At 37.6% G+C, this 14,317-nt stretch overlaps 1 protein-coding gene across 1 annotated transcript in view; it reads right to left on the bottom strand.

Annotated features, from left to right (window-relative positions):
- Positions 1-14,317, bottom strand: part of LOC121322345 (alpha-1,6-mannosylglycoprotein 6-beta-N-acetylglucosaminyltransferase A-like) — an 81,368-nt gene that overhangs the window by 52,914 nt on the left and 14,137 nt on the right. Inside the window, exons 2-3 of the mRNA XM_041262185.1 lie at positions 8,622-9,039; positions 974-1,141 (exon numbers count right to left, since the gene is read on the bottom strand). Of these exons, the coding sequence (XP_041118119.1) occupies positions 974-1,141; positions 8,622-8,850 (397 nt within the window). The 5' untranslated portion in view covers positions 8,851-9,039. The remainder of the gene's footprint in view (positions 1-973; positions 1,142-8,621; positions 9,040-14,317) is intronic.

A 14,317-nucleotide genomic window follows, 5' to 3' on the forward strand; every position in this document is an offset into this window, starting at 1 on the left:
TTTAAAGGACACACAGTAATAATTGCTTTTATATGCCCATGCAATTCAGTGAACATGTTAAAAAATAACGAACGTTTCATTTTACCAAATGAATGTGTTGCACAAATACATGTGTCATTTGTGTAATGTACTGCTGCAATATTCTACATATTTTCAGAGCTCTGAGCCAACAGGAGGGCTCTAGTGAACTGGTTATTTGTTTTGCATCAAAGTAAGAAAAAGTCAATAAAGTATTGAATATCTTAGCACTTTAGCACTGTATTGCTGTATTTGCTTTACTCTACTCCAGATGATGAAAGGTGCCTCTGTATAACATAGGAGGGGGAATGACAATAATGTTTTATTTAAAAAGAGAACACAATAGCTTTTCATCCAATAGCAGGGTGCCTAGACTCAAAACCAGTACAACTGCAGGCTATTTTTTATAGCACTCTAAAGATTGCACTGACCTGCTAGTATAAATAGATTAATGACCTGTCTTTTTTTTTGTTTCCCAAAAAAACCTTGCTCAGCATGTACTGCTCTTTTAAACTTTTACTCAGTTTGTTATAATTTAACAATATTCCAGGGTAAAATGTTTAGTTTTTTTTTTTTTTTTGTGGTAATTTTATCTCCATGTATAACAAAAATTGAAACACAAACCATACTCTTATTTAACAACAAATGTGATACTGGAAGAATTTTATTTTTACTGCTGTTACAGTAAGATGATTTTCTTCTTTGCTTTTAAATATATAAAGTAGACACATATTTACAAAGTAATATTCTTCCACTATCCCCATTCTCTATGTGGTGAACACAGTTCGTTTTGTGCAAAAATCACTTTAAGACAAGAGAGAGGATTAAAGTTACATAACTGTATTTACAAGGAGAAAGAATAAACACTGTATAACAAACTTTTAAAAAGCAGGACTGCCACATTTCAAAAAGGGACAAATATTTAAAACAAGAAATGTTGTGTTTCATCACATACCTGCCACATTGACTTTCTCTGTGTTCCCTGGGATGGGACCAACAGTGATGGTGGTGTTTGTCGAGTTTCCCCCCGTGCCATTGAAAAGCAGGGTGTCCACTTTGGATTCAAGCCTCCCCAGTCGCTGTACAATGTTATCTAGGAGTACAGCCAGAGTCTTCTTTAAATCTGTAGAAAAAAAATACACACACAATGATCGCTGGTTTACAGTTAGTTATGTCACAAATGCATTACCGTAACTGGTATCACCAATGGCATTTGAACACATGTTTAAATTAATAGTAACTACCAAGCTGAAAGAATTACAAAGTGTTTTCTGTTTTCAAAGGGGTTCTTTGTGCACAGTTCTAACTTGCTCTACACTTTGAAGTTCTCTTGTCTGTTTTAGATGACAACTTGTACTTGACTTCCCCTTTCATGAGCACATATACAAGCTCATCTGTAGTTCACAAGCACTTGGTTCCTAAATTAAACATATCTGTGCAGAAAATGCAGTTGGGTAATCAAAATGGAAGTAATACCGGCAACTTTATGTAGAAACAGTTGTGTAGCATATGCATACTAATTCGAACTCTGTTTAAAATGCTGAAGTTTTTTTTGACAGCCAGAGTAAAGAAGGGACCGAGAGCAGCTGTGTCAATCTTTTACGTTTACCACCTTGCAAATTCTGGCAAGGTGGTAAATTGGTGCAAGGCAAAACAGATGGGATGCATATTTCTCATTTCTATCAATTGTGTCATTTGTGGTTCAGAGACGGACGTGTTCTTTTGCTTTTCAACACAAGTAAAAAAATATTCCGACGTTTGGCCCAGCCCTACTCTTCATAAAATACACAAAACACAGCTGTTTAGTGTAGGATTAAACACACGTTCTTTACTATAAACTGCACCTGTTCAGGAAGTTGACCACTTGTTCCTTTCGGGGCTTTGGCTTCCTTGTTGGTTGTGTCAGAATTTTGCAACGTACTCTTTTTATAATTTTTATATTATATATATACACACACACACACACACACACACACACACACACACACACACACAGAGCACACTCTTAAACTCAGTTGTTGCGTACTCCTGTAAGTCGATCGTTATTGCACTGGGCTTGCAACTTATAAAATAATCGAGAAAATTTAATTTGAAGTTTTAACGAATCAGAGCAGTACAACTGCTCTTTTCAGTTTATTAAATGCTTTAAATGGATTGAGTAGTTACACGCTACTTCAGATCACTGCTAATGGACAGCCTGGGCGTTTCCAGTGCCTTTACAGGTTTAACAGTATTAGTACTTCAATACAGTAATACGAATATGGTAATTATACATTTAGCCTTCAGGCGATAAAATGCAAAAAGCCAAAAACGGCCATTGCTAAATTATAGAACATTTTATATATATAACATTTTATAAAATGTTTTAGAATTTAGCGATGTTATATTATTTCAATCAATACAGGTTAGTTTAAATTATCCTATTCATGTCAAATAACTCAGCACGTTCCCAGCAGGATTGGAACTCTGCGCCAGGCTCAGCTCGGACTGGTTCTGCGAACACCACGACAGGCCTGTGCAGATCTGCCAAAAATATTTTCTAAAACACATTACAGTCATTACATTATTTGTTGCAGTTTCACAAATATTCAATATGTATCCCAAAGATCAGCCTGCTTCCAGTAGCTGTGACAATCTTGGTTCAGTTTCTGCTCTCAGCGAGTCAGTTTCTCCTCACAGGTGTGGGTGACAGTCCTTAAAAGCCTGATACCTGCAAAAACTTGCTGAGCTGGGCTCCCATCTCTACATTCTCATTCCCATCATCAGTGGGCAAACACATTTTAACTGAATCTGGGCCCATCAACGGACCGCACACCCTTGCAACCGAGGCCTACCATGCAAAAGGATCTAATGACAGCACAAAAGGGATGTGCCAGAACGGTCTGTGACCATGAACAGGAGAAAAAAAACAACAAAACACGCTGCTATCTGTAATGCACACATGGATTAATCATCAAATATAAATGGAATGCTTGGAATGGAAAGCCAGAACCCTTGCAAAGCACAGTGCTTCATCATGACCTGAAGCATTCTTGAAAAGCAGCGATAAGGAATGCACAGTTCTAATCTTTTAAATGATACGATTATATGGGCACCTCCATTTCATCCTGTAGAGGATACAAACTAGGGATATTGTATTTAACGTGCTTTGCATAAGTCAGATTAATGGATAGTAGATCATAACATTGGAGCTTTGCTCATTATTATTATTTCATTAAATGAAATAATTTCCAGCTGTATAAAAATACTGTACATATCAGAGAGGTTCCAGCTATTGCAGTAGGACTACAGTACAGTAGCTGAAAAGGAACACATCTCAGATTTCAATTAGACCTATCCAACTTGGTCTGTAATGGGCAGATCAAGTGGCGTATTGTAAAACTAAACCATGACATAATTCTGCTTCCGTAAAATGGGCTATTCAATAATTTACTAGAAAAACTCAGAACAAGTCAGGGCTTTGGTTCTTATTGGATTTTATAGCCAGATGTACTGTTGGGAGAACTAATCTATTGTAAACCATATATTGTAAAACTAATGCAAACAAACAAAGGGCAAGCAACATAATTACTCAGATTAAACCAGCCTACCAGCTCATAATAGGTTTAACAGTAAAATCTGTTCATTCACCGTGGAAGACGGCACAGAGGTTTAAAATTCAGCAGACTGCAAAATTTGATGACGAGTGGCCAAAAACTGCTTGTTTGAGGATATGTACTGTATATCAAACCAGATAGTTTGGAATATATAATGATGTACAGCACAGTACTGTGTGGGTTCTTTTGATTGCTGAGACTTACTAGACTTGAAAAACAGACAGTTCCAGGGTACAACACAAGAAATTGTCAGTTACAGTAATGATATTCTTATGTCTTAATAATAACAAAAATAATGATCCTCTTTTTGAATTTCTGATTTATTTTCTGAGGTGCAGTGTAACAGACCTTGAAGGTGTTCGTCTGCAAATATTAGCAGGGGTATGTACTTTAAACAGTTTACTAGCAGGACATGGCACGCTGATTACAAAGCTACAGCTCTCCAGACAATTAAAAAATACAACAGTGAATGAATGATCCATAATGTACAGAATTCAGCGTTAATTGAGCACTCAGACTACTAGCGATACATACAAGGGGACTGTTCAGCCGTGTTAAAGAAAACCTTTAGAGGAGACCTAAGCATTAGCAGCACTAGTTTAACATGTTCCCCGGATCACAGCTTTGAAATCCAGATGAGATCATATGTGTTCCAGTCTCCACGGACAGATCGGATTGTTCTCGCAGACCTCTCAAATCCTGCAGAGTCCACTTAGCGATATCTTCTTATGGCAATGTTGCCTGTCCGTGTGTATTTCAGTGTTATATGTTGCGTGTTGTGTGTTAATGTTGGTGTATAGTCATTGGTACACGGGATATAAATGGGTCTGTCACACGAGTTGTTTAAAATGTATGTTTGTATTTAGGCAGGAAGATTGCACAGCACTTCACGTGAAGGTAAAATGTAATAATATGCGAGCACAGGGAATTGCACTTTATTAATTCACTTGCTGTTTTACAGAGACTCCAATTGAATGATTGATTAGCAATCGAGTCTCAGTACAGCTGCATAAAAGCTGCATGTTTTCACTCACTCTGGGTTGTGTGTTCGGTGAGTGGAGAAGATGATTGGAGACAGAGGTAATAATAATAATAATAATAATAATAATAATAATAATAATAGTTAAATATCAGTTCACTGTGTTTGTCTGTGTAGTCCGTTTTGTTCGTCTCTTTATTTTGGTGAAAGTGCTGTGTCCTGTGTGTTTTGTCTTTACAACCTTTTATTTTCTGTCTGTTTCATTATTAAACGCTGAGTGAAACCAATCGCTCAGCTTCACCAAACTCCAAACTGTTGTTTATTTCCTGGTTCCTGGTTTCTGGTCTGATGTCACCTACTGCAACCGTCTTTGTGACAATAATACTGTCATACTCTGCAAAATGACACTATAATACAGAAGGCAGTGATAGCCAGTATAAAAAGGACATAAAATGTAGGACTTAATAAAATACACATGGGCACTAAATAAATAAAATATACACAGGCACTAAATCATTTAAGCAAAAGACTGTGGTAAATTGAATGCCTGGTTAAAAATAATGCATCGCTAAATTATTTCGCTTTCTGGACTAATTACGTCATTTGTAAACTCAGTGGGATCCAGGCGACTTCTGTGTCTGCGATTTACTTTTATCTCTTTTCAGATTAATTTTTCAAGCAATGTTTTGCAGATTATTTTATTTAGACGTCAAGCAACCTCAATCTATCTAGCCAGCACAATCACACTCAAACATGAACACTGGGTTTTCTTCAATTTAAATACAGCCAAATCGTGTATGAAACAAACTGTCTTGCATTTTACAAATAATTAACAAGTAATGTGTATACAAAACCTTCAAAACACAGATTTTTTTTCAGGCGACTTCAAGGAGGAGTGCACCGCTTCTATGTGCAATGAGCAATGCTTCCGAACTGTGTAAACGCAATTTGTAAGCCAAAATGTCACAAGACTGAAATATGGAAGCCATATGATTGTATCGGTTAATGCCACAGGAATAAAAATCATATATACAACAACTCAAAAATATTACAGTAAGTGTTCTCAAATAGTTTGATACTGTATACTGCACATCAGCAGATAAAACTAATCACCAACCCCCACGGCATGGAAATAAACACCCTGTGCTTCCATTAGCAATTAAAGAGCGTGTATTGGTTTGTCAATATTACAATATAAACATATTCCCTTACACTGTGTGGTAATCTACGCAATCCCGTATTTCCAGGCTTGTGCATAGGGATTTAACCTGGCTGCTTCATTCCAGAGGAACTGAACTGGAAAGCTTGGCTACTTCATCTCTCTAGACTGGTCACTGTAACAACTGAGTCACGTGTCTAAAACAAGCTTCCTTCACCTAAGTGTAATGTACATCTGTAAAGACAACATGTTCCTTTATTACCTTGGGAATAAAGATAATTGAAATTGAATTGGTGTTGTGTTCAAAGTTACTGGCTCCACAGAGAAGCCACTCTAAAAGATGGACTGGAGACCCCAAATAAGTCATGCACACTCTTACAGTAGGTCAAAATCTGGGGTTGATCCTCCAGTTGCTGTGGGGTGAACAACAACTACACTACGCTGTGAAATTCAGATTTTTTGCATTAACACATCTTTATTATAATAGGCATTGCTTTGGAACGTATGTGTCCTAAGCATACAGCATAGACAAAAATCACTACAGTACAATAGAGTAGAAATCATTTTTGGTCATTAATGTAATATTTGTGTAGTTCGGCATCTGAGAGAAACAAATATCTTCTTCTGTATTTTAAAAGCACACTTCAACGTAATGTGAGCCTTAATAAATTTGGCAGTATATTGTAGCAGATGCAGGAGCATTTTCTAGCTGTAAACAATAAACCAATTTAAAATGTATTCACTGCACGTTTTCTTCTTCTTAATAACCAATGCAGCCTGCATAATTCACTGATGAATGGATTTAAAAAAAAAAGAATGGCTTTTAGTCATAGGAGCAGCAGTTTCTATAAACATTTTCGGAGTGTTTCAAACAGCATTTGTTGTTCACGAGAAGGTAATTTTGAAATCCAAGCTAATCACTGAATTGGAAGCATTATTTTCCGCCCCATAACCACATGTAAACTGTGCTATTCCAAAGGTTCCACTCAGAAAATGAGTGCTATTAAATGTCCAAGTCCTACGAAGAAACTGGATTAGCCAGTATGGGATGACTCATCACATGGTTTCTAGTTAAGAGAAGTCAATGCCGTCTTTCTTTTTTTCTAGTATTTCCCCATATTTATGTTTTAGAATATGTACAGTACACAAGAACAATTACTGTATGGACCAATTTTACAGCCATTTGCTTAAAGAGTCCCATTCTTTAAATAAAGTTCTTATCGGTTGGCTTGACTGTTAAAATTCTTGCCTTTTAGTGCTCTGCAAATACGTGAACACATTATCACTTTACCCCCAGAGGTCTGTGCATGCAATTAGGCTACTACAATACTGGATTATTACATGAATAAGCATCTGCAAACCTGAAGCACGCCTCACACACCATTAGAGTATGACTTACTGTAAAAGATAAACCTACGAGTAAAAGTGGATATGTTTTATCTCAAACAATATCACATATGGGTTAATTAATGACAAAAATATATAATGAATGTACACCATTGTGTAAAAGTCCTGCATAGAACTGCAATACAGTACACTAGTAAATGTATAGACACACTTTCTTATCTCTAGCTTATTTCATCCCTGTCGCAAGATTGTTTCTTTGATTGCAATAAAAACTAAAACACAAGTGTACATTGAAATATTTAGGGCATTGTTAAAATGATAGGTATACCAGGTACAGCAAAACAACCCCTTTTCTTCTGTTTGTTTGTTTTTACAAAATAGCACTTAAGAACACTGCAGGTAGCATTCCTTCTTCCAACAATACTGAAACAGGCAGAGATCGAATGTGTTTCAATTTATTCTAAAAAGAGTTTTGGATCAATAGTAATCAGATTTTTCTAATGAGTCTCCTATCTTAAAAGATCAGGTCTATCTCACGGATGAATCATTTCTTGACAGTTCAAGGCTGATCGTTGCAATGTGTTATCGCATAGCTGTGCCAAGCTGAAGCCACCTTCTACTGAACTGTACCTGCAGCTGACTAACACCTGCTCACACTGTTGTGCTAAATCAATTATTTCTCTTCTTACCAGATCTGTCCTTTCTAGTAACTATAAAATCATAAGAGACCTAGATTCGCTCTGTGTTGCACTGTACATGCAATAGCCTAAAATTAGAGCGGGTGTTTGAAAATGATAGAAACAAGGAGCAGGTGTTGAACCACAGCTTCCCATTACAATCTGCAAAATATGAATATTGCTATCTCCCTACATGGCACATTCACCTAGCTTATTAATCAGTGTATATCATTCTTCTAATCAATACATTTACTGCAGCTGTTACTTATATAGATAGACCTTTGTATACACATTGAACAGTATAGAATAGTTAATTCCACACCACCATTTTTGTGAAAAGTAAATCAAACTTTTAACTGGTAACATACATGTAGTCTCCTTAGATGAACCATCTAGTCTCTTCTCACCCACATAACTTAATCAGTGGACGTTATTATGGCAAGGCCCAGAGTCTACTCTGGGCAGTTTTGTCTGCAATTGTCTCTGAAGGACGAAAAGGCAAAGTAACCTCAGACGACTTTCCTTCAAACCTCTTAGGACACATGAGGAAAAAAAAAAAACAGATCTGTACAGGTATGTTCCCCTGAAAGCGCCCTAAAACTGTTCCCATAGTTCTGTCCTTTGCAATAAATTAATACTATACAAGCAGCACTGATAGAATCAAATGTAAAGGTGAAAAAAAGCACAAATTATACAGTTATAAAACAAAGCACATGCACAATATACAACATCATGCAAATGATTCCATACAATATACAACAACAGTAAACTAGACTAATCATTATCAGAGCACATTTAAGGTGCACCATTACCTAGGAAGCTAAACAAAAAAGTGTACTACCCACCATACGCTGTCATTGTCCCAACATAGGGCCCATCCACCACGTTCTGGTTTTCCTCTGCCAGTGCTTTGATGTAGCGCTTGCTGAGGTCCAGGATTTGCTCCCGAAGCATGCTGCTACTTTCATGCTGAGTCCGCTGCTGGATGGTGAAGTGTAGGAGCATCATGCCCCATATGAAGCCAAATGTCACAAGGAAAAAGCCAAGCTTCTGGGAGGAGAGCTTCCAGCCCATGATCACAAAGTGTGAAGGCTAGCAGAAACAATTTAAACTGCGTTACAAAACGCCACACAGGCCTCAAGAGAGGAGCCCGTTCATGGTTACCAGGGTTTGTTTCTGCCGTTGCTGTTGTGGCCTTCCAGTGAACCGCATTTCCCTCAGTTAGTCAAATTTCCAGTCAAATCAGTGGCACACAGCTTCATCCTGGAAGGGGACAAAAACAGGATATGTTAGGACAGCGTTCTAAAACTATGATGCTGTAATCGAGTCACTGCCAAAAACTGGAAGACCTGTTAACATCCAGTTTAAAACGTTTGTCTTAAAGCCACACAATTACAGGAAAATGTGGATTTGTACTTTTTTTTCCCCCTCAATAGACCAAACTTCCTTTTTCCACAACAACTTTTAAATCAGTTAAAATCTGCTAAGGAATTAGAAACATTTTACACAGCACTGTACTGTATATGCTCATACTGTTGTCTTACATCACAGAAAGAAAAGATCCAACTGATATTAACTAGTACTACCCTATCCCCTTGGATGGGCAGATTTCCAAAATTTATTATAAATGTGTGTTGGTCAAAGGCCTACAGTGCCAATAGAAAGTCTACACCCCCTTTCAAAATTTTCACCTTTTGTTGCCTTATAGCCTGGAATTAAAATATATATTTTTTTCATTTATCTACACATCCTACCCCACAACTTTCAAGTGAAAAAAATATTCTAGAAATTTGTAGAAAATTAATTCAAAATAAAAACTGAAATAGCTTGGTTGGATAAGTGTCTACCCCCTTGTAATAGCAATCCTAAATTAGCTCAGCTGTAACCAATCACCTTCAAAATCACACACCAAGTTAAGTGGCCTCTACCTGTGTTAAATTGTAGAGATTCACATGATTTCCAGATAAAGTCAGCAGTTTCTGTAGGTTCCCTCTGCTGGGTAGTGCATTTCAAAGTAAAGACTCAACCATGAGCACCAAGGCGCTTTCAAAAGAACTCCGGGACAATGTTTTTGAAAGGCACAGATCAGGGGATGGGTATAAAAAAAAAAATATCAGAGGCCTTCAATATCCCTTGGAGCACGGTCAAGATGATTATTAAGAAGTGGAAGGTGTATGGCACCACCAAGACCCTGCCTAGATCAGGCCGTCCCTCCAAACTGGTTGACTGAGCAGGAAGGAGACTTATCAGGGAGGCTACCAAGAGGCCAATGGCAACTTTGCAGGAGGTACAGGCTTTTATGACCAAGACTGGTCAAAGTGTGCATGTGACAACAATATCCCAAGCACTCCACAAATATGGCCTGTATGGTAGGGTGACAAGAAGGAAGCCATTACTCAAGAAAGCCCACCTTGAATCTGTCGCAAATAACGCTGAATCAGCTAGGCTGGTCAGTAAAACATTGAATCCCTTTGTATGGAGAATCTCAGTAGCTAAGGCTCATGGTTCATCAACTGATTCAGATTCAGTTGTATTGTGTTTGCCAACTGATGATGTGAGACAGAACAGTAATTGGATACCAGAAAATACAAATAACAGTGAGTTTTGGCCTTCTTCAGTATTCTGGATGGAAGGCATACCTCGCAAAGTGACCTTGTGTGAGCAGAAAGAAATGTATAGTAACAATGTGTACAGATCCAGAACTATTGTACATGGTGCAGAAGTAACCCTGACACATAACTTAAAACATAATCCTTGCCAAAGCAAGTCATCAGTGACTGGGCCCAGACTTTGTCCGGCATGCAGTCATTTGGCTAAACACTGTAGAATCTTGTTTGAATGCACTGATTCTGTTGGAGTTTCTTTCTCTCATTTAAATATAAACCCAAAAAGATATTAAGAGGATTGAATGCATGAGTTGTGAAAGGGTCACTTAGTAAAATGGGCACATCTGAGAAAATTAGAATGTGAGGAAGGTGTCCCTGCTAAGCGTGTACAAGTGTCTTGTAGGTACAAAGTCAAGGCCATGGCGACTCACACCTGTGATGCAAGACGATGGATTCAAGGGGCTATTGTCGTGTTCGCTGAGCCAACCCGAGCTGAACCTGAGACCGAAGTGGAGTCCTGCTGGGAGCGAACTGAAACCCCGGACACGGATTGGATGATTTAAAATGAAATGTATTAATGCAATAATATGTGTTATGATCCTTTGTAGTGTTTGTATAATCTTTAGTCTGGGAAATTATGTAAGTGTGTAATCAAAAGTAACCCTTAATGCTGTTTTAGTCAGTAATTGTGAAACTTATGTATTTTCTTTATATAAAATCATGCGGTAGAAACTGGTACAGTTTGATACAAGTGTCCAGTTTTGGGCAGTTTCTTATCAAGATGGGCTTGGTTCCCAGAACTGAATGCTAAGTTTCTACAGCACCCTTTTTAGCCTAAGAAAATGTTGTTAAATGTTGAAATAAGGTTTAATATGCTTGCTTTTTACTAAAAACAATGTGTGTGTGTAAGACCATATGCTTAACACTGCCTGTTATAATAATATACATGAAATTGTTTCTCATCAAGATAAGTTTACATTTAAAATAGTTAGTAATTGTGTGCCATAGGGAATAAACTGTTTAGTTTGACTCTGAGTTAAAAGATGATGCAACATTGTCACAAAGATGGCCGGAGTGGGTGGTGTCAGACCAGAAGCAGGAAAATAAACAAAGACAGAGATGGATTTTGGTGGAGCTGAGCAAATGGTCTCGCTCAGCATTTAATGAATTAACAGACAGACAGAAAATAAACGGTTGGAACAATACAAAAACACAGGACACGGCACTGGTAGCCAAAATAAACAGAAACAAAAAACGGACTAAACTTAACAAAACGGCGCACGGACAGACACGGTGAGTTTTGAACACACAAGTATTGTGCTGGTCCCACCAGCACGCAATAGCAATTGTAATTCTCCTACTGTCTCTCCCGTTCTCCACTCACCGAACACCCAACCCCGAGTATGTGAAAACGTGCATCTATATATACTTTTGTGCTGGGATTCAATTACTAATTAATTATTAACTTGAATCCCAGCATGTGAATTAATAAAGTGCAATTCCCCGTGCTCACATATTATTACATTTTACTTGCACGTGAAGTGCTGTGCAATCCTCGTGCCTAAATACACATATACATTTTAAACACTCCTGTTACACAGACCCGTTTATATCCCGTGTACCAATGACTACACACCAACATTTAAACACACCACACGCAACACATAACAGATAATATACACAGGGGCGGGCACTTTGTCACAAACATAAAGAGTTGTTGTTTGAAATATAAAATAAGAAGCTTAAACAAATAATAAAAAGTAATTTTAAAAGTAGAGGATAGGTTTTGAAAAAGGTAAACTTTATGTGAACTTTCTTCCCGAATTTTCTGTGAGCCTGTTTTTTAGAGAAAGCCATGCCTGGTAAAGGGAGGCATAGTTGGCACGCAGAGCGAGAATTCTTTTATCAAAAAGATTATATCGTCAAGGTTAAAATTTAACAAAGGAAATTATCTTCTCACCCTAGAAGAAGGGGGAACGTTGCTAAAAGACATTAATTGTCGCTGGAAATTAGGAGGATTGGTGTGCCACTAGCGAACCAGTTTTAGCTGGTTTGTGTGCCGCTGAAAAAAATAGGAGGTCGGCCGTAGTTCAGCTGAGTTCATGCTGTTAAGAAACTCATTGGACAGAGACATTACAATCTTACACTTAAATAAAAAACAAATAGATTATCTATGAAGAGAAACTCTATATTAGAAAAACATAAGATGGAAGTTCCCTATAATATCTGTTAAGCATACACCTGTAAGGACAGAAGGAAAATTAATTTGAAAAATAGGATGATATGAGGGAATATGTACTTAGGCACCAAATACACATAATCAAATATAATCATAACTGATAGTGTTGTATATATTTTAAACAACACTCATATACTCAAAATAACATTATTCTCTTTGTATGCACATATAAAATAGAGGAATAGCAAGGGTCTTGTGAACTATGTTTCACCTAACTTTTTCGATAAAGGAGGGGTCGAGAAATGAGTGAGTGAGATCATGGTCAAGTGTTTGGAACAGGTGTTATATTTTGAAAAGTTGTTGGCATATGGCTCTAAATTTTTAGGCTGTTGCGTGCCAAAGAAAGATAAGAAGTATCTCTCCATGTATTTCAATGGAGACAAAAACCTATAAAGCCTCAATCAAGTCTTTTACAATGAGGTACCACAATCAAGACTCTTGAAGAAGCTTGGCAGAGTGAAGTGGTCCATCATTTGCAGATCTCCACAAGACAATTCTGATTCCTTTGTTCACGCTACTTTTCCTTAAAATAGGAGATAAGCATATTATCGACATTATTATATCTCACATGTATTGGTTATATTGCTATAAGGTATTGAAACTGTGTTTTAGTTTTTGAGAGAGTGTTATATTGAATGAACTGAAATATAGACGTGGGTGCTCTTTTAGACCGCGTGTATAGCTGGCCCCGTGGCTGCACAAATACATATAAGTGTATTAGGTCATTGGCGTGTGTATAGCTGGCCCCGTGGCTGCACTGATGCACGGAGATGTGTCATGCCAATTGAAGTGTTAATGCTGAATTTGCAACTAACTTAGAAACGCTAATTGTTATTGCATGTTTATGGATTTTGTTGGTATTCGCGAACTCTTTCCAATATTAAAGCATTTTAATAAAGCGAAGGAGCATTGCTCTGATTCGTAAAACTTCAAATGAATGAGTCTTGAGTGTTTTTCTTGATTAAAATATGGGTTATATGGACATACATACAAGCTCGTCCAGTGCTCGAACACAAACCACTAGGAGTTTATATCATCTCTGTCCTCCTAACGTCTCCCCTGAAGTTAAGAGTGTGTGCAGAGTGAATAAAAAGAGTACGTGAAAATCTGTGAACGCAGCAGACGTGACAAATCCCTTTTGAAGCATGCAGAAAAACACTCAGGAGATTCTGTAGCCATGCGGCAAAACGTTTTGTGGTCTGACAAAACTAAAATGGAACTTTTTGACCTAAATGCAAAGTGTTATGTTTGGAGCAAACTCAACACAGCGCATCATCCAAAGAACACCATCCCTACTGTGAAGCATGGTGGGTTATGGGGATGTTTCTCATCGGCAGGGACTGGGGCACTTGTCAGGATAGAAGGAAAAATAAATGGAGCAAAGTACAGAGAAGTTTTTGAGGAAAACCTGCTGCCCTCTACAAGAAAGCTGAAACTGGGACAGAAGTTCACCTTTTAGCATGACAAGGGTTGCATTACAAAAGAGTAAATCCTGCAAGTCACAGCAAGACAGGTGCAATAGTACCGTAATACAATCTTGTTTGAGCCACAGCACTCATCTCCTGTGACTAACCAACATGTTAAGTGAAAAATAACAAAACGAATTTGTGTAGCTGCAGTATAAGGAAGGTCAAGAGCAAATAATAAGAAATCATCAGCATTGTATGAGAATAACATACAAATTTGTCCATATGAC

The sequence above is a fragment of the Polyodon spathula genome, chromosome 10 (assembly GCF_017654505.1).
Source record: "Polyodon spathula isolate WHYD16114869_AA chromosome 10, ASM1765450v1, whole genome shotgun sequence".
Classification (NCBI taxonomy): domain Eukaryota; kingdom Metazoa; phylum Chordata; class Actinopteri; order Acipenseriformes; family Polyodontidae; genus Polyodon; species Polyodon spathula.